At 43.4% G+C, this 27,279-nt stretch overlaps 12 protein-coding genes across 12 annotated transcripts; 6 read left to right on the top strand and 6 right to left on the bottom strand.

The window, feature by feature from the left end:
• Positions 1-115: 115 nt before the first annotated feature.
• KUCA_T00002751001 (uncharacterized protein) lies at positions 116-4,078 on the top strand (the record flags this gene model as incomplete). Its single annotated transcript, XM_022603031.1, has 1 exon — positions 116-4,078. One exon carries the CDS (start codon positions 116-118, stop codon positions 4,076-4,078), a length of 3,963 nt encoding a protein of 1,320 aa, XP_022458776.1.
• Positions 4,079-4,646: 568 nt separating this feature from the next.
• Positions 4,647-4,967, bottom strand: KUCA_T00002750001 (uncharacterized protein; the record flags this gene model as incomplete). The annotated part of the gene is made up of 1 exon (XM_022603029.1): positions 4,647-4,967. One exon carries the CDS (start codon positions 4,965-4,967, stop codon positions 4,647-4,649), a length of 321 nt encoding a protein of 106 aa, XP_022458775.1.
• A 979-nt stretch (positions 4,968-5,946) lies between these two features.
• On the bottom strand, positions 5,947-7,536 carry KUCA_T00002749001 (uncharacterized protein; the record flags this gene model as incomplete). Its single annotated transcript, XM_022603028.1, has 1 exon — positions 5,947-7,536. The coding sequence occupies one exon, from the start codon at positions 7,534-7,536 to the stop codon at positions 5,947-5,949; it is 1,590 nt and encodes a 529-aa protein (XP_022458774.1).
• A 200-nt stretch (positions 7,537-7,736) lies between these two features.
• Positions 7,737-10,886, top strand: KUCA_T00002748001 (uncharacterized protein; the record flags this gene model as incomplete). The annotated part of the gene is made up of 1 exon (XM_022603027.1): positions 7,737-10,886. One exon carries the CDS (start codon positions 7,737-7,739, stop codon positions 10,884-10,886), a length of 3,150 nt encoding a protein of 1,049 aa, XP_022458773.1.
• A 90-nt stretch (positions 10,887-10,976) lies between these two features.
• On the bottom strand, positions 10,977-14,102 carry KUCA_T00002747001 (uncharacterized protein; the record flags this gene model as incomplete). Its single annotated transcript, XM_022603026.1, has 1 exon — positions 10,977-14,102. The coding sequence occupies one exon, from the start codon at positions 14,100-14,102 to the stop codon at positions 10,977-10,979; it is 3,126 nt and encodes a 1,041-aa protein (XP_022458772.1).
• A 378-nt stretch (positions 14,103-14,480) lies between these two features.
• On the top strand, positions 14,481-14,751 carry KUCA_T00002746001 (uncharacterized protein; the record flags this gene model as incomplete). Its single annotated transcript, XM_022603025.1, has 2 exons — positions 14,481-14,498; positions 14,548-14,751. The coding sequence occupies 2 exons, from the start codon at positions 14,481-14,483 to the stop codon at positions 14,749-14,751; spliced, it is 222 nt and encodes a 73-aa protein (XP_022458771.1).
• A 300-nt stretch (positions 14,752-15,051) lies between these two features.
• On the bottom strand, positions 15,052-16,458 carry KUCA_T00002745001 (uncharacterized protein; the record flags this gene model as incomplete). Its single annotated transcript, XM_022603024.1, has 1 exon — positions 15,052-16,458. The coding sequence occupies one exon, from the start codon at positions 16,456-16,458 to the stop codon at positions 15,052-15,054; it is 1,407 nt and encodes a 468-aa protein (XP_022458770.1).
• A 396-nt stretch (positions 16,459-16,854) lies between these two features.
• Positions 16,855-19,128, top strand: KUCA_T00002744001 (uncharacterized protein; the record flags this gene model as incomplete). The annotated part of the gene is made up of 1 exon (XM_022603023.1): positions 16,855-19,128. One exon carries the CDS (start codon positions 16,855-16,857, stop codon positions 19,126-19,128), a length of 2,274 nt encoding a protein of 757 aa, XP_022458769.1.
• A 218-nt stretch (positions 19,129-19,346) lies between these two features.
• KUCA_T00002743001 (uncharacterized protein) lies at positions 19,347-20,093 on the top strand (the record flags this gene model as incomplete). Its single annotated transcript, XM_022603022.1, has 1 exon — positions 19,347-20,093. The coding sequence occupies one exon, from the start codon at positions 19,347-19,349 to the stop codon at positions 20,091-20,093; it is 747 nt and encodes a 248-aa protein (XP_022458768.1).
• Positions 20,094-20,115: 22 nt separating this feature from the next.
• Positions 20,116-21,875, bottom strand: KUCA_T00002742001 (uncharacterized protein; the record flags this gene model as incomplete). The annotated part of the gene is made up of 4 exons (XM_022603021.1): positions 20,116-20,199; positions 20,259-20,334; positions 20,388-21,564; positions 21,644-21,875. 4 exons carry the CDS (start codon positions 21,873-21,875, stop codon positions 20,116-20,118), a joined length of 1,569 nt encoding a protein of 522 aa, XP_022458767.1.
• Positions 21,876-22,070: 195 nt separating this feature from the next.
• KUCA_T00002741001 (uncharacterized protein) lies at positions 22,071-23,333 on the top strand (the record flags this gene model as incomplete). The annotated part of the gene is made up of 1 exon (XM_022603020.1): positions 22,071-23,333. The coding sequence occupies one exon, from the start codon at positions 22,071-22,073 to the stop codon at positions 23,331-23,333; it is 1,263 nt and encodes a 420-aa protein (XP_022458766.1).
• Positions 23,334-26,920: 3,587 nt separating this feature from the next.
• KUCA_T00002740001 (uncharacterized protein) lies at positions 26,921-27,256 on the bottom strand (the record flags this gene model as incomplete). Its single annotated transcript, XM_022603017.1, has 1 exon — positions 26,921-27,256. The coding sequence occupies one exon, from the start codon at positions 27,254-27,256 to the stop codon at positions 26,921-26,923; it is 336 nt and encodes a 111-aa protein (XP_022458765.1).
• Between the last annotated feature and the right edge of the window lie 23 nt (positions 27,257-27,279).

Genomic DNA, 27,279 nt, shown 5'->3' with positions numbered 1-27,279 from the left:
GCTCAAGCCATTGCACACTTAGAACGATCTCCTCTGATACTGTTGATCTGTGTATGCAAAGACAAGATCAAGCAAAACAGAGTCTCCAATTGCAAATTCGCAATTGAGTCTAGCTATGCACAATGCACACAAGATGGTCTCGGGGCATGGACAACGTGTTCTGAAAGAGCCACGTATCCAGCGCCTTCCTCAGCAACATGGATCGCAGGATCGAAGGATACAAGAGCATTCTCGACCAGTCCAGGCTCCAGTCCAGAATAGAAGTGAACCCAAACCAGAAAATCATGCAATGGATCTGGCAAGACAGTATGATCTGGATCAGAAGAAAATCATTAAGTGCTGCTTCAGCAAAACGCACAACAACCACCTGGTGGAAAGCTATATCAGTCACGTCAGAATCATCGAAGATGCCAAGAATACCGCTTCTAGACCTCCTCCAGATAGCCCTCTCAAGTACAAAAAGTCAAGACTTTTGATTATAGCTGCCAGACCTTCTGGAAGATTGCGGCTTCACAAGGCTAGAGAGAACTCCGATGGGACCGTCCAGATTGGTCGTACGTGGGATCTTGATGAACTGAGCAGAATTGAGATTGATCCTCACTTGCCTACAGGATTTCTTGCTGTAATGGGAAAACCATACTACTGGGAGACCAACAGTCCTCGTGAGCGTAAGGTCTTTTGCCGAACGTTACTCTGGCACTACATGGATTACACTGGTGGAAAGGTACCTGAACTTATCAACTGCAGCGTGGAAAGCTTGGGTGTTGATACCAAGACTGTCAGCAGAGTGTCTAAGGTAGATATGATATCGACGACCTTGGATGATGCACCCAAAAATGTAGCGGACCTTCCCGATGTTGCTCCTCTGAGGGTTTCGAGAAATGCAGAAGTGCCACGAATTCCAGAAGTTACACCTATCAAACAGGCACCTCCTCAAGTCTATAGCAATGAGGAACAGTTTGCGGCCTCTACTGCACCTTTGAACTTTTCTGCTCCTGAAGCCATACCCGATGAGAGCATGGTCAAACCATTAGCTATTGAGAAGCGCTCTAAACCGATGTCAGATCGTGAGTTTCATGCTCATAGACGGGAATCATCACTGAAGTCTCTGGAAAGATTGAAAGGCAAAAAAAGTAGCGAAACTTCCGTCGATGATAGCACCCCGGTGTTTTCAAGGAATGCTCAGGGCGTAGTCGATACATCATCCGGTCCTCGCCTGACTCATTCCAGGCAGAGCTCTATCCAGAAGCCTTCTTTGCCAAACATTGCACAAGAAAGTGAGCCTGTCCCCAAAGAATCCATCCAGGAGAATGTCAATAACAGACCTGACAGACCTCTCTCGGTATCGGATGTGGGCTTCATTGCGCATCAAAGGACCCACGACGAAATCGAAGATATCACTGGGGCTGAAGAAGCCACTGAAGACCAGAGCTACAGTTATAACGAGCTTGACGACTTCTATGATGGCTATGCTGAAGAGCTATCCGGAGAAGATGGGCAAGAGGATGATCAAGTGAGCATTGTTCAACATCTGCAAGTACCTGTCAGACAGACTTTGGAACCAAGCAAGCACTTGGATGATGATGACGCAGCAAGCGACTTATTCTCAGTTGGAGACGAAGTCGATGAGATAACAGATTTCAGTTTTCTTCCCGAGAATGACCGTTCCTTGAACCAGAAGTCTAACAACGGAGATATGGTTGAAGAGCTTTTCGAGGAGATTGGCTGGAGCAGATCGGATACTGTCCAAACGATTGAAACGAAGTTGCGAAAGCTATTGAGGGATTCTGAGTATCAAAGTGTCAAATCTTTGGTTGACTTTTCCATGGATGCGTCATCTATAGAAAGTCTCATAAGCAGTGGTATTCATGAGTGCAACGTCCTGGAGCCAATTTTGTCGTTTTTCAGTATTGAACTGTCTTCTTTTGCGGAAGATATCAAGCACATAGAGAAACAAGGTCGCGGATTACAGATTGAAACGACTAATAAGAAGCTACTGTGGAAAGAAATCAGAGATCTGTTAGAGGCAGTGTCAATAAGTGATCACTCTTTGGATATACTGACTACTTCTACCACAAGCTACAGTCCTCAGGACGTTACGTCAATCAAAAAGGTTGAGAATGTTCTCATAGAGCTAGACTCAGCACTTCAAACGATGCGTGGAGCATCCCTCAAGGATGACGATGACGGTAAGGCAATGAGGGCATTGCAGGAGCGCAGGGAGAAGTACGAGAAAACGACAGAGGCGTTTACCCAAAATGTGGAACTGCAATTCAAGTACTTGATGCACAGAAGTATCGGTACTTTGGATGTTTCTTCGATCCCTGTTGCGCAAATTGAAACTGCTATTTCGCGAGAGCTTGCGCAACTCCTCATTTTTGCGGGCATAACACTGTTCTTGAGGTCTGCATCTTTGAGTGACTACAGTGGGTTGATGTTGTCTTATCAAGACCAAATAAGGGAGATATACTCGGTTGTAGCAGAATCTCTGTCAGCCCACGTTGAAAAGAGCAAGCAAGTTGTTTCTCCGCCATCTATTTCTTTCAAAAGCGATCCTAAGGACATATATGGGGAAAAGTACAGAATCAGACGCAACAAGAGCTCTCATGATCGCGGAGGTTTGAATGCGAGAGATAGGCTTATGGAACGATTGGGATTCAGTGAGGAAACTGCAACAGAGACTCCAAATTCTAGTGAGGTCAATTTTGCTAGCGTCGGAGAAGGTGTGAGCGAGCTTCTGGATCATTTTGCAGCCGCTCTAATCAATCAGCAAGACATGCTAGTTGAGCTGTTTCATTTATCCTCTTTGCATCCCACCACATTGGATGAATTCGCTGCAAGCAGGCCAGTCGATCAGAGAGTGGACCAGTTTTTGAATCCTCACAGACCTAAAGCCATTTCTATGGAGCCTGATAGGAACCTGGCTTCTGAGTCTATGAGCAGTATGTCACAGATGCTGAGCGACTATAGTCAGGCAGTGACAAAACAGGTGAAGTCCATTCTAAAAGAGAATCCCGTGGAGATCCCAAGAACCTTGGCTGTTATTGAAAGGATGATCTTGACGTACAACTCTACCAACCAGGAGTTCTTGATCAGAAAGCTGACGCAACTGAAGAGCAAGCTGGTGACTGCCTGGGCAGTATTCGTGGATAAGCAAATTGGTATTGTCTCCGACTCCAAATTGGAGGGTCGCAACGGTTCTAGCTACGGCGTCTTGAGAATTGTCAAAGTTTACCCTGAGTTTGTTAGGCAAGTCGAGGCCAGCTTATCAACGCTGGACTTCAGCATTGAAGACTTCCAAATAAGCGAAGATGTTACCAAGTCATACATGGAGCTGTGGAGACACCTGTTTTCTGTGCTTAAGGGAGACAAGGCGATGTCAAACCCAACAATGGGTGATTTGACTAAAACCACGACAAATGGTTCCAGAGGCTTGGTTTCCAATGCGCTTACAACCATATCGACCAGCTTCCATGGCGACGGAAGTCTGGAGGGAGATTCTCTGAATCATCACATCATGCTGCTACTGAACTTCAACTGGTTACTTGAAGAGATCAAGGACGTCTCCAAACTGGGGCCCATCAAAACCCAGCTTCAAGAGTTGTGTCATGAGGAGACCATGGCATATGCGGACTATGTTATCAGAAGTGGTAGTGCTGGTCGTCTCCTGGCTTTCATCGAAGGAGTAGAGGGTTTGACTAAGGCGGATCCCAGCGTTGGTGCTGTGAGGAATGTGGATCCTTCCAAAAGGCATGCTTACGCCAAAGATGTGCTTAAGAAACTTCTCCAAACGTTTGATACGAAGGGAGTTGACAAGAGTGTACAGGGTATTGTCAAACAGATTCACAACGAGCTGCTGGGACATGCAAAATACTCTGATGATATGGAGAGTCCAACCAGTTTGTCAGTCATTGAAGATATCGAGGGTGCTTTGGCGGAGAAGGTTGCAGGAGTTATTCAGAATCAACTCACGAGCACGCTTTCGCGTTTGAATGCCATAGTTGACAGATACTATCCGGATGTTGATGTACCTGTTGATCGTTCCGAGATAGCATATGCGTTCAAGCGTGCGACGTGAAAAATAGACAAGGATCGAAAAAACGATGAACATCAATCTGTCAATGATTTCTTTCCTAACGGTATCATGGGTTATGATCTCGAATGGTAACGCGACCTACGAAGCTAAATATAGGACTATATCAATGTGTCGGCTTTAGTCAAACTGAAAAATTCTGACCCAGACCAATATTTATGGTCAACATTCGTAGTCAATGTTCATAGTAAATATTAACTAGGAAGTTTTCAATAATCAAGATTCATAGATTTTCAGTTAAATATGTCAATAAACAATCCACTGCTTTTGGTCTGTCCAAGTCGGTCCGTTCGGCACAGTTTTGCGATAAGAAAACGGCGGAAATGCAGAGGCATCCGGAACGGAATCCCAACTCCATAGACGCGCATGCTGTCAGATACAGGGTCTTAAGGTCCCCTTATAACACAGTTGATTTTGTACTTTTAGTAATTGTTTTCTTTATGGCTCAAGTTGGCTTTTTCAGATATTAAACATGACTGAATTGGAATTGGTCAAATCCAAGTTTACTCGGGCCGGTGGTAGACTGGAGACCATGATCTACCAAAGAACCAAACTACGCCTCTACAAGAATTTCATGGTTTCTTGCAAGTTCAACCAACAGGTGTCTGAAAACTTGTTGTTTCATGCCTTGAGAAGAGTTATCCTCGAGCATCCTTTTCTGGCGTGTCAGGCGTACACTGAAAATGACCTCTTGCAGTTCAGGATCAATGACTATGTGAAATTTGAAGATGTGGTTGAATATAGAGATGTTGATTTTTCTGATGAACTCCTGCGAGAACTTGAGCTGAGCGACTCCAATTTCAACCAATTGAACCTTCCTCTTGTGAAAGTCGTTGCTTTGAGAAATAATGAGTTCGTGCTGGTTACCGATCATATACTCTTTGATGGTGAGTCATGCTCCAACTTTTGGATAGGCATTTACGATGCCATTGTGAGTCTTTCTCAAGAGTCTCTCCTTGACCATGGAGAACTTTTGTTTGTTCTTGAAGATGATTACAAACTTATAAAAGACACGAATAATACTGCCCCAATGGACTTATGGATAGAATTCTTGCCCTCTTGGAAGAGAACCCTGGAGTCTCGTCTTCGAAAGCTTATTCCAGATCTCCTGAAGCCATTGATTGCTGATAGATCTTACAACTTACCAGCACCAATTGATTGCACAATATGGAAGAGCTTGACCAATTCCAGCATCGAGACCCCTTTGGCCTTTAGAATGATTTATTTCTCCAAGGACGAGCTTTCTTTTATACTCAAGCAGTGCAAGCAGCATGCCGTGACTCTCACACCATACATGGATATGGTGGTGATGATATCGGCCATACCATGGCTCTCCGAGCTGGGGGAGAACAATTACATCAGAGGCAATATACCAATAAGTTATAGAAGGCATATTCCTGCTGAAAACTTCGAGAAGTACGATCTTTCTCTCGGAAACATCATGTATCTTGGAGCCACTAATCACACGCCTGTTCCAGTCGCAAGAACTTTCTCCTGGAATCTCGTGAGGGAGATCAGTGATAACCTCAAGAGAGCAACAGAAGATGCGTTTGCCATTCAGAACCTCAATGGGCCTCCGTTGAGTTGCGAAGAGGCAGTCAAAGCACAAATGAGTATTCTGGGCAAGCCAAGAACGGATACCTTCAGGCTCTCTAACCTTGGATTGATCAAGTTCGATCCCAAAGGAACATCATGGAGATGTGAAAGAATGGGATTTATCCAAAATCCTGGAGTTACTGGGGGTAACTTCAATTGTTCTGTGATTTCCACAACCAATGGTCTCACCGTTGGCATTTCCTTTGCAGATGAGGGTTCGTTCAAAGATATAGATAGATTTATTACTGATTTCAAGGTTAATATGCTGAGGACTTACCCTTAAATTTCCTCTTGTCTCTTTTCAACGAGCGGAAATGACGGTTCAGCTCTCCCCTATTCTCCCAGAACCAGCTTTCGTAGTTCTCCAACCTTGACTGTTTCAGACTGTTAAGCACTGTTTGAGTCTGAAGAAAAGGCGACTCGAAGTGTGTGAAAAAAAGAGCATTTTTCTTTGCCGCTGTGGGGAGTTCTGTGGCAGTTATCTGTGGAATGTCATCACTTGCTGTCTCATGAGATTGCTGAGCTGATTTGAATAGAGACCGTAGGACCTCGGTGGTGTTTTCTTCGACCTCTTTGGAGTCACTTTCAGGTTTTGAAACTGGCTTTTCTTGACTGTCTTCCTCGATTTTCTTTCCGAAAACTGGCACAAACTCGTCATCAATATCCTCAGGAATCTCGTTGGATTCTTCCGAGCTAATAACTGGCTCTTTTTCAACGGCTTCTTCTGATGGTTCGCCTGATGGTTCGTCCGACGATTCTTCCATCGATTCTTCCAATGATTCTTCCGACGATTCTTCCGACTCACTGGAGGGCTCATCAACAGACATTTCATCGGCACTTTCCCTGCTCTGTTTAGTCTCTATTTTTCCTGTGTCCATCTCCTCCTCTGGCACGTCCTCTGGCACGTCCTCTGGCACGTCCTCGTCCTCCTCTTCACTTTCATACCCAATGGGCTGATTCTGAAAACTGTCGCCAAACTTACTCTTGTACTCGTCCAATTTCCGTGTCTCTTTCAAATGAGAGACTGTCTCAAAAACCTCGTCGTCCGAAAAAACTCCACCATAATCCTCATAATCAGACTGGCCATACTCATCCGGATCCTCTTCGATGGCGAGCTTCTTGTCAAAGTTGTAGTTTCCAAACATGGACTCCAGAAGCTTGGTGTTTGTATCTAATTCTTCGTGCTGTGTATTTTCGTGGTCGTCTGCGCTGTCTTCTGCTGATTCTGGAAGCACACTGGCTTTGAGCACAGATTTGTTCAAACTCAACCGGTCAACCACATGATTGTTTCCGTCTCTCCACTCACCATGAGCAAAGTAAGAAACAAGGTCCTTTGGCTTCTTAGCCTTGTCGAAACCCCAGAGCTTTGTCTTGGGGGACTGGATGAACTTCACCCGCCCCTTCACTATCCTTCTCAGTGTCAAATGCTTCGGATCCTTTCTCGGTATTTTTCTAAGCCTTCCCTTAATCACCTCTTCCACTTTGTTTCTATTTTTTATTCTCTCAAGTCTCGCATGGCAAATTTTCTCTTGTTTCGCAAGCTTCAGTTGTGCGGCGGGCTCGGCCTTCTTCTCCTCGATCAGGCGAGCCGTATACGTTGGGTTGGCGATATCGAAAACCAAGTTCGAATTCATAAACTTCACACCTTTCCACTCCCTCTTGAGCTTGGCAAAATCTGCGTCACTCAAGTCAATGTTCAAATATCCAAACCCAGTCCCATCGAGTTTGGTATGCAGCTCAATTGGGGACTGCAGGGCACCATACTTCGCCAACCTGGACTCCAAATTTGCCACAGAAGAGCAGAGCTCCTGTGACATAGAGCCTATAAATATTCTTCTGGTTTCCATTTTGAACCTGTGTCAAGCAAAACAAAGCCAGCTATCACTATATTCCAAAAAGTTTTGAACCTCTTTGATACAGGAAGAAAAAAGTTGTTGTCGACACGGTTGAAATATGGCAGAGTGATGATGTCGGTTTGTCCACTCAACTCAACTCATTCAACAAGGGCGATTCTTCAGTATACAGACCTGAAAAATCAAGATTAAACATGCCTTCGCTGGACGTATCCGAGTCTTTGGGGCTTGATTATTACGTGCAAGTGTTGGATTCCGCTGTAGCTCAGCAATGGACCAGCTCCACTATCTCCATTCCTCTGAAGGGGGATGAAGAGGTTGTGATAGATGCCAACGACGAGCTGCCTGAGGATCCCACAGAACTCTGTGATCTTTTGGAAAACGAAGAGGCAGGAAAAGATCAGTGGCTTTCTATTGCAAGAGCTTATGCCAATCAGGGTAGATTTGATGAATCTGCCGAGGTCATCAAAAGAGGGTTGAGCTCAAGCACCATCATTGACTCTACTAGTGATGTTCAGGCCAGTTTCCACACGTTTCTAGCCTGGTTATATCTCTCACAGCAGTTCAAGTCGCAAGACTCATTTTCTCTCGATCTGGCCAATAACGAATCAAACACAGCGTTCTCATTGAACCCAGAGTCACTCAACACTGGGCTTGCTATGGGCATATTAAGCTTGGAGTCAGAAGGCAAATTAGATAGGGCCTCCTCCATCTTTGACGATATTTTGAAAAGACAGCCTTCCAATTGTTATGCGTTCATGGGAAAGGCAAAGGTGTTGTTCCAGAAGGGAAACTACTCCGCTTCGTTGAAGCTATTCCAAACTGTTCTGTCTAACAACCCTCTCATCACTCCAGATCCAAGGATTGGAATTGGCTTGTGTTTCTGGAAGCTGGATAATAAGTTGTTGGCTAGGAAGGCTTGGGAAAACTCTTTGAAGGTTAACCCAGATTCCAAGTCTATTGCTAAACTGCTGTTATGTTTCAGTGCGTTTGACGAGTGTTTCACTGGCTCTCAGAGCGATGAACACTTTTTGGCAGGATACGCCGAAGCTTTGACTCAACTGAAAGAAATATATACTGGAGGATCTCATGATGAGTCCATTCTCATTGTTCTGGCTTCGTACTACTACTCATGCGGAAAATACGATTTAGTGGATCAGATTTGCAATAAGGTGCTCGCTTCCTCCAAGAGCCCCAGCGTGGTAGGTGATGCCCAGTTCTGGCTTGGGAGGTGTCGCTTTGCCGAGAGGCAGTACGTTGAAGCCCAGAAGCACTTTCTGGATTCCATTAAGGCCAAAGATGACAATCTCCTGGCGAAGATTGGATATGGCCAGTGCCAGATAGCTAGAGGAGAATTCGGTGAAGCTATCATCTCTTTTGAGAAAGTGTTGAAGGAGAATCCCAAAACATTAGAGGTTATCTACATTCTGGGTATACTATACTCGAAGGATAAGTCTTCAACTACGAAGTCCATCTCGTACTTGGAGAAATACCTTCAGTTGTGCAAGGAGTCTGGTTTCACTGTATATCTTCCAGCGTATCTGTCGCTTTCGCAGGCATACGAGGATGAGAACACCACCAAGTCTCTCAAGTACCTGCAGCAGGCAAAAGAGCTCCTGGAATCTGAGCAAAAGAATGTTCCTTACTCTCTGCTAAACAACATTGGTGTCTTCTCGTTACTGAGAGTCGAGAAGGGAAATCCTTCTGTCGATATCTTTGATGAAGCGTTAGAAGCCCACAAAGAACAAGCTGGATCGGATGCCGTCTCCGTTATTTTGAAGTACAATAAGGCCCGTGCTCTTGAGTCCTCTCAGGAAACTGTTTCTGATGCTATCAGACTTTACGAAGAGATCTTGGATGTTTGCCCCAACTATGCCAGTGCCAAAATCAGGTGGCTCTTGCTATCAAGTCTATCAGGCGACAATGTCGTTAAAAACGAAGTTTTGAACTTGTTGGAAGCCAATCCAGATGACTTGGAAGTGAGATCGTTTTACGGGTGGTATGCGAGAAGATACGGTAGACAGCAGGATATCAAACAAGAGGCCGAATCTGAACATCATCGTGATACCTTGGTGAAGTATGACTCTCACGATCTTTATGCTTTGATCTCTCTCGGTAATGTCTACTGTGCGATCGCTAGGGACATCAGGAACGGCTCTGCAAAGGATGAAGAGAGAAAAAACGGATACTACATCCGTGCTGCTCAGCTTTATCAGAAAGTGTTGTCGATTGATCCCAAGAACGCATATGCCGCTCAGGGTATCGCTATAATCTTTGCCGATAGGAAGCAATCTGGAGCCGCTCTGGAGATCTTTAGAAAGGTGAGAGACTCTCTGCAAGACATGTCCGTTTACATCAACCTGGGAAACTGCTTAGTGGAAGTCAAGCAGTATGCTAAAGCTATTGAGAGCTACGATATTGCACTGAGCAAGTTTACCAGCGGAGAAGATTCTAGATTGTTTGTGCTGTTGGGTAGGGCATGGTACGGAAGAGGTGCTTTTGAGAAAAACTTGGATGCTATAAGGCAGAGTTTGGACTTTTCCAAAAAAGCTTATGCACTCAATCCAATCCCAGCGTTGTCTTTCAATGTTGCTTTCGTCCAGTTCCAGGTTGCTGATTTCATAAGAAGACTACCCGAACAGAAAAGAACGGTGGAGTCATTGGAGGATGCCTTACAGGAACTTGAGGAAGCCATTTCGAGTCTGGAAAAACTGGCAGATGAGCCTCATCCTCCTTATCCAGCCGAAGATATCAAAGCAAGGGCTTCCATGGGTACAAACACATTGAAGAACCAGCTTATCAGGTGCATCGAAGAGCAGAAACAGTACGAAATCAAGACCGCCGAGAGACTTGAGGAAGCCAAGAAGTTGCGTGCTGAGCAAGAGGAGAAACTTGCAGAAGCCAAAGAAAGAGAACTCGCCGCTGCTCGTGAAAACGAGAAGAGGCTGGCTGAAGAAAGAAGAAAGCTACAAGTGGAGGCTGAAGACTGGATCAAAAACCAGATCGACCTTGCCAAGGACGAGAACGACGAGCTGGAGCCAACAGAAGATGGTGCCGAAAAAGAACCAAAGAAAAAGAAGGCTGCATCTGGTACTCGCAAGACGAGAAAGAAGAAGGCCAAGATTGTTGATTCTGATGAAGAGGAAGCAGCTGGAGAATCCAAGGGTCCTGTCCCTAAGAAAAGAAGGGTCAACTCTAAAAAGCCTGAGTTATCGAATGAGTTCGTTGTCGATAGCGAGGAAGATATGCCTGATGTGAATAGTGACGCTAATGACGATCCTAGCGAGAAGGAGGCTAACCCCAGCGATGATGGTGATGACGGCGAAGAAGAAGGTCTATTCTAGGTAATAGCAATGTAACATTAAAGTGGAAAAAAACTTGTTTTTCTTGATTTTATGCGCATGTGTGTGTTATGTATTAGCGAAAAAACGATATTAAACCAGCTCCGTTATATAGGAGTCCAATGTCGTTGAATAGTATTTCCCATAAACCGTGAAACTGCAATTGAAGATGCTGTATGCTTCCTCCGATATCGCCTCAAGGGCAGCTCTTAAAGTAGGATGGTCTTGCAGAAACAATCTCAAACTCGAACGGGTTAGCTGCTTTAGCTTTTGTATATCCGTATATTCTAGGCCTTCAGCATTTTGGGGATAGTCGACTTTCTTCGAGATTAAGAAGGCTTTGACTCCCTCAGCTAAGATTCCCTTCAGTGACTTGCGTTGCATCGATGGTGGAGCCTCGATTTTGTTAATGAGACCCTGAATTATGTCTTTATCCACATTTTTTTCCACAATTTCATGAATGGAAAATTCGATATCTTTCTCAAACCTCAGTTCAGGAAATAGTTGACCCCAAGTCCCCCCGAGTCTATCTCTGGCGTTCCTTCTGATTATGTTCAGTATCTCCTGCTTGGATTCTGGCAAACCGGCATAGTTTTCACTTTCGAAGCTTTTTTCAAAATAGTGATGAATTTGGCTAATCAGCAGAGATTGGTCGAACAGTGCCTGTAAAGAGTTCATTCGAGGGGACACACAATATTGAGCATACGACTCCAGCTTGAACTCACAGTTCTGGAAATACTGCATTACCAACATACAAACCAAGTTAGTGTAGAGGAACGCCTTGTATTTGACGCATAAAGAACGTATTTCGGGCGTCAAAAGTGCGAATGTCTCTGGAAGACTATTCATGTTCTCTTTCAGTGTCATGTCGGAAGTAACAAGTTCAATGAACCCGGCCAAGAAGACATCAATCCCTGTGTTCTTGAGTTCATCTCCCTCCTGGAGTAGCCCAGTACGCTTGAGAAGATCGTTGGCGGGGACATAATTCGTGGAAATAAAAGAATGCAGCAAGTTGAAGCGAGGCTTTGTGAGATCTGTGGATGGAAATTCTTGAACAAAACAGTTCGTTTCGAATTTTATCAGATCCATTTTGATCATTTTGAAGAAACTTGAACACCAATGATTGATTCCATATATGACACATTCTGTCACCAATCTCACGTATTCTTGGTAGAAAGCTTTCGATTTGGTATCTCCCTGCTTCAAAAACACCATTAACTCATCAAAGCAGTTTCCATTGAAAGAGGCTTCCTCCAGAACAAATTTCGAAACGAGAGCGAAATAGTCATTGATGTTTAAAGCCCCGGAGTAAAAATCATTTTTCAGCTCTTTGGTTTTGCAGAGCCTCAATATGGAGCTCCTGTATTGTCGATAAGAGTAATCTACCAATAGCTTAGAGGTATCGCCATCTTCAACCTCTATAACAACTCCCAATGACAGTATGAGTTGCTTTGTGAGATCAAAAACAGTCTCCATCATCTCTTCAACTTCATCCAGATATTCTAGATGACGCAAAACTTCACTGCATGCCTCTTTATATGATTTGAGACCGCATAAGGATCTCACCACATCTATATCAACGCTTTCATCGTGATTTTTCTCCTGTGAGTATTGGTTTCTTCCCGAACGCATGATAAAGTTGTTCGGGCCAGGTCCCTTAGCTTGCAAGATAATCCTCATAAGATATTGTCTCCATTTTGTCATGGACAGACCCGGAGGAGACATGTAAGCAGACCATGAAGAGACCTTCAGGGCGTTGGAAGGATCGTCAACTAAAGAGGTGAGTTTTCCACCTGCCACTTCAGCAAGAGACGAAACAGGGTTGCTCAAAGAAGAGTATAATAGTGGATTATCATCGGAAATGACTATACTTCTCTTGAACTCCATTAAAATAGCCTTTTGGTGATTCAGCTTCTTATTTTCTGCATCAAGCATCGCTATCGTTCGTTTCGTTTGGGTGACCTTGACTTCAAATGAACAAATTGCCTTCTCATACTCGTCATTCGTCTGCATGCCTTCTTCAGAGGAAAATTTCAAGAAGTTTATTTCCCTCTGTAGAACGTTTACCACACTTAAAAGTAGGATGCGGCTTCTCTGGCGATGTAGAAGTAGATAGGAGTCGAAACAGTGGGTGAATTTCAACCAAGAGAGAGAGAACGAGATTCTCTCTGCGCTCTTTGAATTTAGCGAGACATTTAACGGTGCAAATAACAACGATCTAAACCTTTTCAAAGCATCTTCACTATTCTGAAAAGCCATCTTCAGAATGATCCTGTAGAGTGAAGTGTTCGTGTAAAGTTTTGCCTCGGTGCTGGAGAGTCCCTCAAGATATGAAGCGAAATCCCTTTCATTTGTAGGAAGAGAAGTATCAGTACTTGAGGAAAGACCTCCGTTGCTGCCATTTTCCTTGTTTTCACAAAGCATGAGGTAGGAATAAAGGAAGATTTTGGAATAATGTTTCTCCAATCTATCGTCAACCAGGCCAAAGGAAGGGCCTAGGATAAAAGAAAGAGCTTCTATGACCCATTTGATCTGTATCAGCTCTGAGGCTTTCTGGTATCCTACCCCTATTGACAAATCCAAAGAACGACCAAAGATATGCGTTCTCCGCAACCTCTTGAACAAAGCTGCGGATTTGTAATTGTATAAGGCTCTTCTGATGATCTTTTCATTGAAACCGTCAAAAATGTGGTCATCAAAGCTGTCGGCTTCGGAATGATCGTCTTCCTCACACTGATCCGTATTCTGGCTCACAATTTCCTCAACTCCAGTTAGATTGCTGTGTAAAGAGCTCCTTCTCTGGAGCTTTGAGGCAAGATTCCTCTTTCGATCTATAATCTGGTTCCTCTTCTCCAAGGCCCTGTTCATCTTCTCTCCGAACCTTCTTCTAGCGTTTTGTCTTAGCTCATTCTTCAATGCTTGAGCCTTGGAAGCCTTCTCGTCAACTTCCTTTGAATATTGAGAGATGCGCTGGACTTTTTCCTGTATAATCTTCTTCCTGCGTAGACTGTGGGTTGAAAGATCCAGAGACACAGTTGGTGGATCCGCTTTCCTTCCAACAGGTGTGAGTCTGCTCAGAATGTGGCGAGGAGGTGATAAAGGCAGCTGGTTTGAGTATGACAATCTTGGTGAAGGTGGTGGCGTGTGCATTTCGCTTGTGGAAGTACTGGCGGTACCCTCGGATAACGAACTGGTATCAGAACGTTCGGTGCCCTGCATGTCTGGGATTTTGATGATAGCCACGAATAAAAAACCAGCTATAGTCTTACTAAACTTAACTCCGGAATTAGCAAATATATCCCGCACAGAGTCAGAACAGCATATAGACTGATTTCGTTAAAGATGTTCTGGGGATAACTTGATGATGCGATGTGCGGCCCCCTTATCGTCCAAAAGCGGCTGAACTTTATGTCGTCCCGATTGGGACAAATAGGTTAGTACACATAAAGCATTTAAAAAATTCTTACCTGAAATACAAGGCTGTGCTACTTAGCCTCACGGTCTCATGGGGCAGGTCCAAAAAAAGCTTTGTTCCGGGGAATTCTATTCCAACAATTATCATATCTCTTTTCAAGCTTCGAGTCAAAACACCAAAACATGAATCAGCAGTACTATGTAAGTACATCTGCTGCCAATATTTTGCCTTGACACGGTCACTAACTAGTTCGCTCTTCAGCAACAAGGTCCTCCACAACAACAAGGTGGCTACTACCAACAAGGCCCACCACAACAGCAGGGTGGCTACTACCAACAACAGCAGCCCATGTATGTCCAACAGCCTCCTCCAAGGGAAGAGGGTGGTTGTGGATGCTGTGGTGGATGTCTTGCAGCCCTTTGTTTCTGCTGTGCTCTTGATGCCTTGTGCTGAGTACAAAGCGCGTTCCCAACACTGTTTATCACTATCGATGTATTTTTGTCAAAGCCTCAAGGGCATGAACGTTTGTTAGAGTCTAATAAAATTCGATTGCAGAAGTTTCTGTAGTTTACACAGTGTGAAAAGGGTGTTCACGTAGGTTTTAGGTTGAAATTTTTGGAATTGCTCATATTTTACAAATTTGTGTGTATTTTGATAATTACCATAAATCTAGACAACATCCTAACATTAAAGCAAACAGCGATCAAATGATATAAACCCTAACAAATCAAAGTGCAGGTGTAGCATTTAACATTAGCTATCCTCCATATTCCCCCATACCTTATTTTCGTCCTTGACTTCCAGGGAGTTACCATTGTATGTTTTTCTCTCTTCATCAGTGTTGTTGGTGAACTCGGTTCTAGATGATGGCCGCAAATTGCTTGGCTGCACGACAGGGTCAACTGAAACTTCTTCGGTAGGCGATATCACCAGCTTATTTGAACTCGGCCCGTTGAGACTGAATTGTGAAGTGGACGAGTTGAAGTGTAGGGCTGGCCTCTCACTTTCATGAGGTGACGAGCACCTCGTCGAGCCGGAAGACGCTTCCAGAGAACTAGGGTAGGCTGAGACATCCTCTGAAATCTCTGGATCTGCTTTGAAACTGCTTCCTTCTGCGACAACGTCATCGGCAGGCATTTCCGGCTCTTTCTTTCCAGAAAAGCCAAGGAAGGATCCTATTTTGAAAAATTCAGTCTTCAACCAAGAAACTCCATAAGTTCCAGTCTGACCCACAGAATTGTGCGACGAGCTCTCGCCTGGATCCATAGGTTTTAAGATCAAATTAGCCCGATTCAATTTCAAATCCTTCAGAGTGAGGTTTTCGTCCTCCTCTGAATACGTGATCCTATCAATCGGCTTGTAGAAGCAAAAGTAATCAGACTCGTACTCTTGTCTCTCTGAGATGATCCAATTTCTTACATGAGCGAGGGTGTCATTATTCTCGAAAGAAGCTCTCAGAACGCTTCCATCAAACAGTTTGAATTGGATTGCAAAATCGTGGCTGGTCTCCAAACTCTCGTTATGGATGTTTTCATGAGGTCTCTCTGTTTGTAAGCTAGTATTTGGCTTCTGAGTAGGAGATTCCTTCACGAGTGACTTTGAATTGACCTGATCCGCCAGGATCTTTTTAGCTTTGGGTATCTTTGCCGGGTCAGAACAAACCTTTGGCTTCTTGCTTGCTCTTTGACGCTCCGGAGACGCAACCTCTGGCTCCAAAGTAGTTTCCGCTGGCGTAGGAAATTGCTCCTGAGGCTGCTCACTCTGATTTGCCACAATATCTGCGCTTGGCTCTCTCGCCTCCATGTGACCATCCAGCACTTGTAGCACCTTCTCGTTGAAGGCCTCCACATTGATGGACTCACTGATCACTTCCAGAACGCGTGATCCCAGCAATAAATAGCAGCTCGGAACGGTAATGCCAGGAAATATTTGCTGGAAGTAGTTGAACCCTTGGGTGTCCTTCACGAGCTTGAGGCGCACGGTTTCTAGCAGTATTCGACGTGACACCTCCGCATTTTGGTTATGGCGGATTCGATCGTATTCCCAGGTATCTTGAGCTGTCGAGTTCGGCGACAGATATATCAACAACACTTTCCTCTCTGTTAATGACCGCGCGATCGCAGATTCGATTTCTGGCATGTAGAAGTCATGAGATGTCATGTTTGAGGGGGATTGCCGCAAGCGTATGCTGAGTGACTCGGTGGGATACTGTTTGGAATAATATCAGAAAAAAATGTATGGAATAGGTATATAACTGTATCGAAATAAACAGACCTTGCGAACCGAGTTTCTTGCTTATGTGTGGACTCTGAGTGTTGATATCGTTGCCGGTAAGTCCCTTTTCACATGGAGGGCTCCAAGTCTGAGAGATCGATATCGCGATTCTAAGTAGGGGAAGATGGTATTCGCACGACTAAGCAACTGGGAAATTGGGGGGCTTTGATCTCGAGAATTTAATCAATCACCACACTACGCATCAAAAGTACACGTTCGTCAAGGACGTGAACAGCTTGTCAACTACCAATTGCCAGTTACCAAAACCCAATTCCACCATCCATGTTCGTCAGTTACCAGGACAATGGCCAGGTCGTGATATCGGCTGGGAAGCTGAGAGCCATCAAGCTCATACTCACGATTGGGATTTTCGTCTCTATTTCATTCGCAGCTGTGTCCTCGAGACTGTTCTCGGTCATACGGTTTGAAAGTATCATCCACGAGTTCGACCCTTGGTTCAATTTCAGGGCTACCAAGTATTTGGTAAATAACAGCTACTATGATTTTTTGAATTGGTTTGATGACAAGACCTGGTATCCCCTTGGAAGAGTCACCGGTGGTACGTTATACCCGGGTCTCATGGTGACCAGCTCCGTTATACACGGAATGTTGAAAGCATGTGGATTGCCAATTGACATAAGAAATATTTGTGTCTTGTTGGCACCCGCTTTCAGTTCGCTGACGGCTCTTGCGATGTTCTTGTTGACTATGGAAGTCACGAACTCCAGCGAGGCCATTGTCTCCCGGAAGACAAAACTTTCATCTGCCTTTTTAAGTGCCATATTCATGGGCATCACTCCAGGTTATATTTCCAGATCTGTTGCGGGATCATATGATAATGAGGCAATTGCTATTACGATTCTCATGGTAACCTTCTATCTGTGGGTCAAATCCGTCAAGTTAGGCTCTGTGTTCTACAGTGCCCTGACTTCAGTCTTTTATTTTTACATGGTGAGTGCTTGGGGTGGATACGTTTTTATCACAAACCTGATCCCTCTACACGTGTTTGTGTTGCTTTTGATGGGAAGATTTGACTACAAGATCTACACTAGTTATACCACATGGTACATTCTGGGAACACTTATGAGTATGCAGATTCCCTTCGTGGGGTTCTTGCCTATTCGCTCCAACGACCACATGAGTAGTCTTGGGGTTTTCGGTCTGCTGCAGTTGGTATTGCTAGCAAACTACTTCAAATACACTCTTTCTCCAGAGAAATACTCAAGACTGATGATTCTGTTCGGAGTCCTGGTGACTGCATTGGGTGTAGCAGCTTTGTTTACCGCGACTAAGTTGGGCCTGATTGCTCCCTGGACAGGGAGATTCTACTCCTTGTGGGATACCAGCTATGCTAAGATCCACATTCCAATCATTGCATCCGTTTCAGAACATCAGCCCACACCATGGTCCGCTTTCTTCTTCGATTTGAACTTCCTTATATGGCTATTTCCAGTGGGTGTTTGGTTCTGTTTTCAGGAACTTACCAATGAGGCCATCTTCATTATCATCTACTCCGTCTTGGCGAGTTACTTTGCTGGTGTTATGGTCAGATTGATGCTCACATTGGCTCCTGTGGTGTGTGTTTGTGGTGCCATCACTGTCGGAAAGCTCTTTGACAACTACCTCACTTTTAAGGAGTTTTTGTCCGAACAAGCCGACGAAAGTGAAAAACCAAGTGAATCCAAGGCTAAAAGCACGAAGACGAACTGGGTCAATTTTATTTCAAAAGCGCTGGTCTCTGTCTCTTTCATCTTCTACCTGTTCTTTTATGTTTACCATTGTACCTGGGTGACCTCTAATGCATACTCTTCGCCTTCCGTGGTTTTGGCGTCTAGGAATCCAGATGGATCTCAACTGCTCATCGATGACTATAGAGAAGCATATTATTGGCTTCGCATGAACACTGCCGAGGATGCTAAGGTTATGTCATGGTGGGATTATGGTTATCAGATTGGAGGAATGGCCGACCGCACTACGTTTGTTGACAACAACACATGGAACAATACCCATATTGCTACGGTGGGTAAAGCCATGTCTGTTGACGAGAGAAAGGCAGAAGTGATCATGCGCAGGCTCGGTGTTGATTACATTCTTGTGATTTTCGGTGGTCTCATTGGCTATTCAGGTGATGATATTAACAAGTTTTTGTGGATGGTGAGGATCTCGGAAGGAATCTGGCCTGAAGAGGTGAACGAGAGAACCTATTTCACAGACAGAGGTGAATATCGTGTGGATGACGGGGCTACAGATGCAATGAAGAATTCGCTGATGTACAAGCTCTCTTTCTACAGGTTTGGAGATGTGTTTGGCACAAACGATGCTATGGACAGGGTAAGAAACCAAAGATTGAGTTCAAGCTATGCTCGCAGCATTCACTTAGATACCGTCGAAGAGGTGTTCACAAGTGAGAACTGGATAGTCAGATTATATAAACTGAAGCCTGAGGATAACTTGGGCAGAGATCTGATTACCGTTGGGGAGAACGAGAGAAAAGCGGCTGGGAAGAAGAGCAAGAGACTCTCCAGCAAAAAACCAAACCTTGATGTGAGGGTATAGTTTTGATTCTACATAGAGCATTGAATTCCAAAATCCTAGTTTCACGCACTATATGTATGTATTGCCTTGTTTTGGCACTACGGACTGGCCAGTCCAAGATGGGGATGAGATGAGTACGTGCATTTGAAGTTCCACCCGTGTCATCTTTACGATGTTATGATGTCTTAACCGAACTTTATAGGGTTAATAGTCTGTTACATTTCAAGTTAAACATTCCGATGTTAAATACAAGCAATTCGGAATCAGACTCTGACTCGTCGTTTGATGAGTTCGTGGAGGAGCAAGAGCAGCAGCAAGAGGTTGAACCCCTCAACTTTGAAGCGCCAGAAGTGAGAATCACTCCGCCCTCAAACCAGAGAATTGATCTCGTGATGAGTGAGATTTTCAATGAAAGCCGAACAGATTTTGACTCGAAAGCCAAATCTGTTATCGGTGACAGATGCAGAACGCTACTGGATAGACTAGTACAGCACCCCAAACTGATCAAGCCCAACTGGCGAAAGAGTTTGGTGAGACGACAACTTTTCTTGGAATTGGGAATTCCAATAGATCTTGATGAAATATTAAATCCGAGCACGGAAAGAACGATAACCAACATTTACGGAGAAAGCGAGCTGTCATCGGGTAAGTTTGACAGAGTTCACTCAATGCTAAAGGACTTGGACCTCTCAGTAACGATGGAAAGTGGATTGAAGCTAGAGGAAAGAACATACCAGGCAGTTGATGAGACTGAGATGAATTTACAAACGCGGTTTTTCTTCGAAGAATCGCATATCACAGAAGCTGATCTCTCGGCCAAAATTGAGAGCATGAAAAGTCACAAATCTCAGTTGTTGATTTTATGCAAGGAGTGGATGAATAGAAGAGAAAGCGTGAAAAGCGATAATGCCATTTTCGAGTCTTACATAGAGAATATGGTTGCAAATACGCAGCGTTTCAGGAGATTGAAGGCAACAAAGAAATGAAGATAGAGAAAATGCGATGTGCTTATACTTCGAAGCTGCTGGTAACGCTTCTAATACCATCAAATACAAGACAATTATCCAGTGGGACATACTGGTTGGTGAGTTGCTAGAGTTCAGTTAGTTTCACCCAGGAGAATCACTAGAAGATAAAGAACTTCAACATACTTTCAATACTTCTTGAGCAGCGATGCCGCCCATGAAAGATGCAATATTTGCAGTCTCGCTACCGTAAGTTCGAATTCTTGGTACAAAGTTAGTAGCATGATAAAAGCACACAAAAAATGAAGTACTTACACTTCTTCTGACACGCTTTCAAGAGTTTCGTCACTCAATGTAATTGTGTATCGCTCGCAGCTGCTTTTGACAAACCGCTCTATATCTTCCAAGGATGCCTTTTGTGTGTGATTAGTTTCTGTGGTTGCCAGCAGACACAGGTAAATTGCTTTCATAATGTCATCGTTTTCATTCTCTAGTTTTTTCGAGACCTGGTGATGCGTGCCATGTTGTACTATAACCTGCCTTGAGTTCTTGCAGAACAAGCGAGATGTTTCATCTGTAAACTCTTCGACTGATTTCTCTAATTCCCTTAGTAAATCGTGCAGAATGGCGTGAAACTTCAAGAAGTCCTCTTCAGCCTTTTCTCTGTAAAGTCTCTGCAATATGATGTAGCTTTTTGTATCCGAAGCCATGTCGGGAAGGTCACCAGAGAGAGGGGGTAGCCCATTATTTTGATCCAAGAACTGTTTCAATGCGAGAAGATAGAACCAAAATGGTGAAATATTGGAGTTCCAGTCAATATCATTCAACATGGTAAGGTAGGGCTTCAGAGGCAGCACGATTTTCTTTGAATTTGTCAATTTCCGAGCGAGGTCAACTGCTTCGTCAAAGTTCTGCTCGTTAGTACTTCTTTGTAAACTTCCTATAGCCAGACGTAGTTCCTCTTTCTCTTTGCGATTTTCTGGAAAACATTTGGTCTCATTCTTCCATTTTTGAAAAGCTTTGACCACAATCACAATTGGAGGAATATGTGCGTGCTCTGTATCATCCAATTCCTCAAAGGCGATGGCGTTGACGTGTTGGAGAAGTTTTGGCCACGGCTGGTCCAATCTAAGGTCGCCCTTTAGCTCCATGTGTGAATCTGTCAGTGCTTTCTCCGGAACGTTGACTTTAATACTTCCATAGAACCCCGATAACAGCAGACGGATGAACGGGATTTTTAGACTCCATAGTAAATCAGAGAGAGAATCCACGGTCGAAGAGTGGCCTCCACATACAATCACCACAGAGAATCCCTCCCAAAAGCCAATATCACTCAGCTTCGAAACAGGATCACAAACCAATGCATTACCAGACACATTTGGGTTCAGTTCAAGTAGATTTCTTAAAACGGCAGAAGCACGCGGGCAGTCCAGATCAGCCTCTGTGAGGAAAAAGTTGCTTGAAAGATCCATAGCTCCAACCTTGGCGTCATCTATTATTGTGAATTTCCCACATCCTTTTATTCCCGAGTTAGTACACAATGATCTTTAGCGTTCTTCAATCATACTCACCTGGCAAGACAAGGTTCTTCAAAGCCTCACAACCCAGTGATGTAGCATTGATTAGACAGACGTGAGAGGCCTCAAGGAGTGACTGGCCAGAGGCTGCCCAGAGCCTTAATTGCCTGTCATATCTGCTGTTATTATCACCATCCATCTCTGATATCTCGAACGGCTCAAATTGAGTAAGCAGAACCGCAACCAGAGAACCAATGTTAGTCGCGACGGGAACAGATTGTGTCATGTATATTGGTTATATAATCGGTTATTGTCCAAGGGTGTGTATATCCCACTTTCTCACGTGGGGGTACTTTCTGCCAAAAAATATTTATGCGTGCCATAGAGAGGAGCGTAACAAACATATCAACCTTTATTGTTCCCACTCAGCTCAAGTTGGCATCATTGGAATACTTGAATGACACCTATATGAATAGGCAGCATGAAATTTGCAAAGCTGCTTGAACAGATACTCCAAAACGAGGATATTCCTCAGGAGTGGGCCCTGTACACCATCCAGTATAAGAAACTGAAGAAGTACATTAACAGTGTGGTTCAGGAGCTGGAAAATAGCGGATTAGAGAAGAACGATATCACAGATCTTATTATTCACAGAGGTTCCGACAGCTTCCACTATCTGGCTGAATATGACTTTATTGCCGAGAACGAACAAATACGACCTTATCTCAAAATGCGAGTTGCAGAAGAGGACCTGTCAAAAATCCACGAACTCGGTGGCAGGATTGTCACATTTTCAGATGAGAGGGTACAACAAGCGGATGATTTGGAGAAAAGTGGACTCGAATCAACGAAGAGGGTTATCGAAATTTTGATCGAACTAAAGCAGGATAAAGCGTTTTTCGAAACTTTGTACAGTGAAGTCAGAGATCTGTCAAACCTGGAGAGCGTGCAGAAAGGCGAATTTACAGAATCTGTGACACAGATAAGCAACTCAATCAGCAAGCTCACATCACCAAGCATACGAAGATCCGACATGTACGTCTGGCGAGAGATATTCAAAATGTACATTGATTCTGAAGTATTCTTCAGCTGCTCAGGAGTGAAAGTTGGTGAACGCAAAGTTGAACAGGCTCGCGGACAGCTTGAAATGTTCTCCAGAAGACTTGAGGAGACCAAATTGCTCTCGAAATTTCGTCACAAGCAAAGCGCCAGGGCGTTTCAATCATTTTACACTGTGAATTTGAGACTCATCCAAGCCTTACGCTTTCAAGATTTGAACAATACAGCCTCTTACAAGATTCTGAAAAAGTTCAATAAGCAGACACTTTTGGATACACAAAACTTTCCTATGCTGGTGCGACTACAGACTTTCAGAGAAACATCTTTTGTGCAATCACTCTGCAGCATCATAGCGACGCAGCTGTTGAGTGTTGTTCCACAGGTAGAAGATTACACGTGCCCTATCTGCACATCTGTGGCTTTCAAACCCATCCGTCTCGATTGTGGACATGTCTTTTGTGTGCGGTGTCTGGTCAAGCTACAAAGAGCAAGTAAGGATAGTTGCCCTCTATGCAGGGAGGATGTTGTAATGAAAGCAGACCAGGGAAATCTAGACATTGCGAGAATGGAATATTTGAAGCTCTATTTCCCAAAAGAGACGAAACAGAAGCAAGCCGAAACCGAGAAAGAAATCGCAGTGGAGCAATTCGGAGTTCTTGCCGAACAAAAGTGTATAATACAATAAGCTCAGGACCTAAGAGGGGATTAGATAGCACGGAAATCTAGTCGATATGACAAAAACAGGACGATAATCTCATATTAACAGAGCTTAAGGAAGCACTAAATTATCCTGTACATATTCAACAAACTCGGCAAGAGAAAACTTAATACGAATGACTAGTTTGACCATAGAGACGAGGACAACACCAGGCAGTACAGATAAAAACGCAACCTCAGCACACCTTACAATAACTTTATCACAGCTTTACTGAGCTCAGACTCCCAAATCTGTAACCAAACAAATCAAAAAAGCAAATTGAGAGCCAAAAATCGATTTAGAGCAATCTTGCATAAGAGTACCTCCATAATTCTAAAATCTATCAACTGCTACAAAATCACCAATCATACAGCTAAAGATTCGCGTAATTTAGGAAGCAATTTGCCGCAAAGAAGCAAAAAATACAATATACGGAAGCAGAAATCGCTCAAATTAAAAGACACAGGTTGCATAGAGTCATTACAACCAAACCTTCTTCACAATAAGAACTCTATATTCAACTCCAGATGTCTGCTGCAAAGGAAAACAAGTGTGTTATGTTGAAATTGATTAACAACACCATCGCAGTATCGTAAATCATTGTCACCTCATTTTAACATAGACAAAATCTATCAATCAAGATATAAAAACACTACAGATCTTAGGTGTTATAAACACTTTGGACTCTATTTGTATTTTATTTGAATCACACAGAAGAAAGCTAACAGAAGAGGTTTCCTTCATGACGGTGAATGCTCTGTCACTGTCTAAGCAAAATAAACTACTCATAACACTGCAGAATAAACAGTCTCAACAGGCATTTGAATTTCTCTCATTCATGTTCCCTAATGTCCCTCTTGGTAAGGAAACGGACTAAACATGTTCGTACACCAAAATCTCATGGCATGGTCTAGAAATTTCAACACATGTACTTCCCGTATGTATTGATTACCTGTTCTTGCTATCGATTAACATAGGTTACACAATCAACCAGACCAGAAATTCTTTCCTACGATAATTCTAACATTCGCTCTAGATGTCATCTATACTAGAGATTAAGTATGTTATTCCAGATACTACCAAAATTATAAATCTAATGATCCAAACACGCTTTAGACTCTCCATTTAAATCACATTTGCATCACACAAGAACCTAGCTAACAAAACATAGTTATTTCATGATGTTCAATGTTCCGTTCCTGTCTAAGCTGAACATATTGCTCATAACAGTCTCAAGATTCAGCAATTTCAACACCTGCCGAAGAGTTCGCTGGGGTAGCTTGTGAAAACGATTTTGTAAATAGTTTTGTAAAGGGGATTTGATCCCATTTTTTCACAATGTTAATTGTCCTCCCTCTTTTAGAAAACTAGGAATGTCGTCAACGATACTAAGGAGAGTTTTTGCCGGTGACATATATACGATATAACGCTCTGTATAGATGGTTTCAATCGTTCAGAAATATTCAGCTATGATTTTAGAGAATGGTGTTTGACATGCATTCATACTTGAGGCTCTAGTACAATACTCTAAATTATGGCTTCGAGGTTGGCCATAACACCGCCTAGAACCAATAGTAAGCCTCTGCCGCTCACTGTAGAAATATTCTAATGCTGACTTGGTAAAGATTGCCAAAAACATAATCCGACGGGGCCTTGGGAATCCATAAATCGATCCTGTTGAGATTGTTGAGTGTTCAGAGTGCTGTGCTGTGTCGATAACATATTTATTCTGTAGCATTGATGGCATTTACAATGAAAGCTAGAATTCTAATAGGAAAGAGTATCTGATCTGGTTGATTTGGCAGGCTATCTCAATTGATCCCAACGTTGGCTTGGTTTTTGAATTGACTTGAATGCCGTGTTATTAGTCTTAAGAAGGACACTCATGATTTTATTCTAAACTATAATTCCGTTTCAGATCAGTTTGACCGCAATCCCTGACACTAAGAGCTATATTCATATCTTGAATAGCATACATAGTACGTAGTATAGGAGACGACTAGCGCTAAATATGGTGTTCTCGGAAGATAAAATATCTGTTTAGCCAGTTGAAAGGTGTTAAACCCGCGTGCATTGTAAATGCTCGGGGCTTGGCATTCGGTGTTCCAGGCTGACAATTCAATAACTATGCAGAACCTTGAGTCATTTCCTAATGCCAAGAGTTCATGGGTGGGTGACCATAAGGTCAAGTAGTTCATGAGTTACTTTCTTGTGATCCGAATGGTATATATAAAGAGGGTCCACGTTAAGGTATAGACCATCCGTTTGAGACCTATTTTAGTGACTTGAATAACAAACAAACTCTCTAGCATTCTATATATCCAGAGCGAAGAATATAATTCTAAAAATGTCTGAGTTGGTTGATTGTACGACCTAAGTTAATGGTGTTCAACATAGCCTAACTGTGAAACTAATGTAATCAATTTTCAGAATCCGTTCGCTGTTTTCTATGTTGAAAGTTGTTAAACCAATGTGTTGAATAGCTCTCTTGGCTCAGCATCGCTTCTGATATGACAGTATATTTGAACTTTAATAGAAACTTGTTTCAAGGCATCGATCGTTTAGTAATGTTGAATCCTAAGTGTCGTTCTTACGCTTCTTCTGTTGAGAGCAGGTGTTTACTTTTTGATAGCTGTAGTTTACTGTCGATTACCGGAAACAGACGGATTAGACGGTTAAACAACGTTAGAAATTAGTTTGTGTGATGCAAACAGCATATATGAATAAGGTCTTATATTCAGCTCAGATTCTTTTCTTTCGTACCATTTTGTATCTTGAATATAGATTTTATTAGACCCTCAGGTTAAATAAATAACATATTCATTCTCCAGTATGAAATGAAGGATAGGATTTATAAAGGAGAGAGTGTCTGATCAGGTCGAATTTACAACCTATGGTAATGGTGTCAACATTTTTAAAGAGACTATGTCGCTTATATAGTGACTCATTTATACGATTTTTATTCATCTTAATTACTTCGTTTATGGGTGATTTTAAGTCTATTAATAATGGTACGCCAGATTTTGATGCTGTTGTAAATCCGTTTCGACGAGCTCTCTATGGCTTGTGCTCTCTTCATCCTACGGTCACTGGTCCGGAAGTTCACGCTGATTTTATCATTTCTCTTCTTTCTCCTGAGATATCTGACAAGCGATTGTTACACATAGGTAACTCTCGGATCACCTGCGTTATCAACAGGATAATGTTGCTCGCCAACTTTATTTGATTGTTCCTGGTCATGATGAGCTCCCGCTTCGTCCTTCACTACCTTCATCTCGGTGGTAGCTGTTGCCCTTGACCGATCGCGCAAAGGAGAGAATGTGCATTGCTATTTCTAGATAGTCATGCTTGTCGCTCTGGTGGCATGTCCACCCTTAATTTTTTTTGCTCTCCCCGTGGTTCACCTCAGGTCTCCAGCGACCACCTCCCTGCTGTCATTCAAGACACTAAAAGAGCTTCAAATCTGACGGGGGCTTCTTGAATAATACGGAAACTTAACTAACATTCCTCTGGGATACACGGAAGAAGCTCATGAAGGGTATGAGCTTCAATAGAGGGGTATGGTCTCTTATCACTCAATAAATTCTGTGCGACATGAGCCGCACACCGCTAGAATAGTAATGCGGCTGATTGAGCGGCCTCACACCTATCAACAAGGTTCTTATGTCTTTGCCTGGTGAAGTCCCTTCTGAGGGTTCTACTAGGCCGAGACGGGCTTTGCGGCTTTTCTTGCCAATGGGATTACGCTTACTGTGGTCTATTCTGAGAACATTGAGCTTGTGCTCGCTGTTGTTTTTGATGAAGCGCCGGAGGCCATTGTTGAGGTTTCGGTTGATACTCGGATCATGCTTGTTCTGGAAGCTGAGAGCGACCTTTCCGGAGCCCTGCGTTTTGCGTACCTTGAACGCCATAGACAGACCCTCTTCATATACTC

This window comes from Kuraishia capsulata, genomic scaffold (genome assembly GCF_000576695.1).
Source record: "Kuraishia capsulata CBS 1993 genomic scaffold, Kuraishia_capsulata_scaffold_3, whole genome shotgun sequence".
Taxonomy (NCBI): Eukaryota; Fungi; Ascomycota; class Pichiomycetes; order Pichiales; family Pichiaceae; genus Kuraishia; species Kuraishia capsulata.
This window is presented reverse-complemented; position numbering and strand designations above follow the sequence as displayed.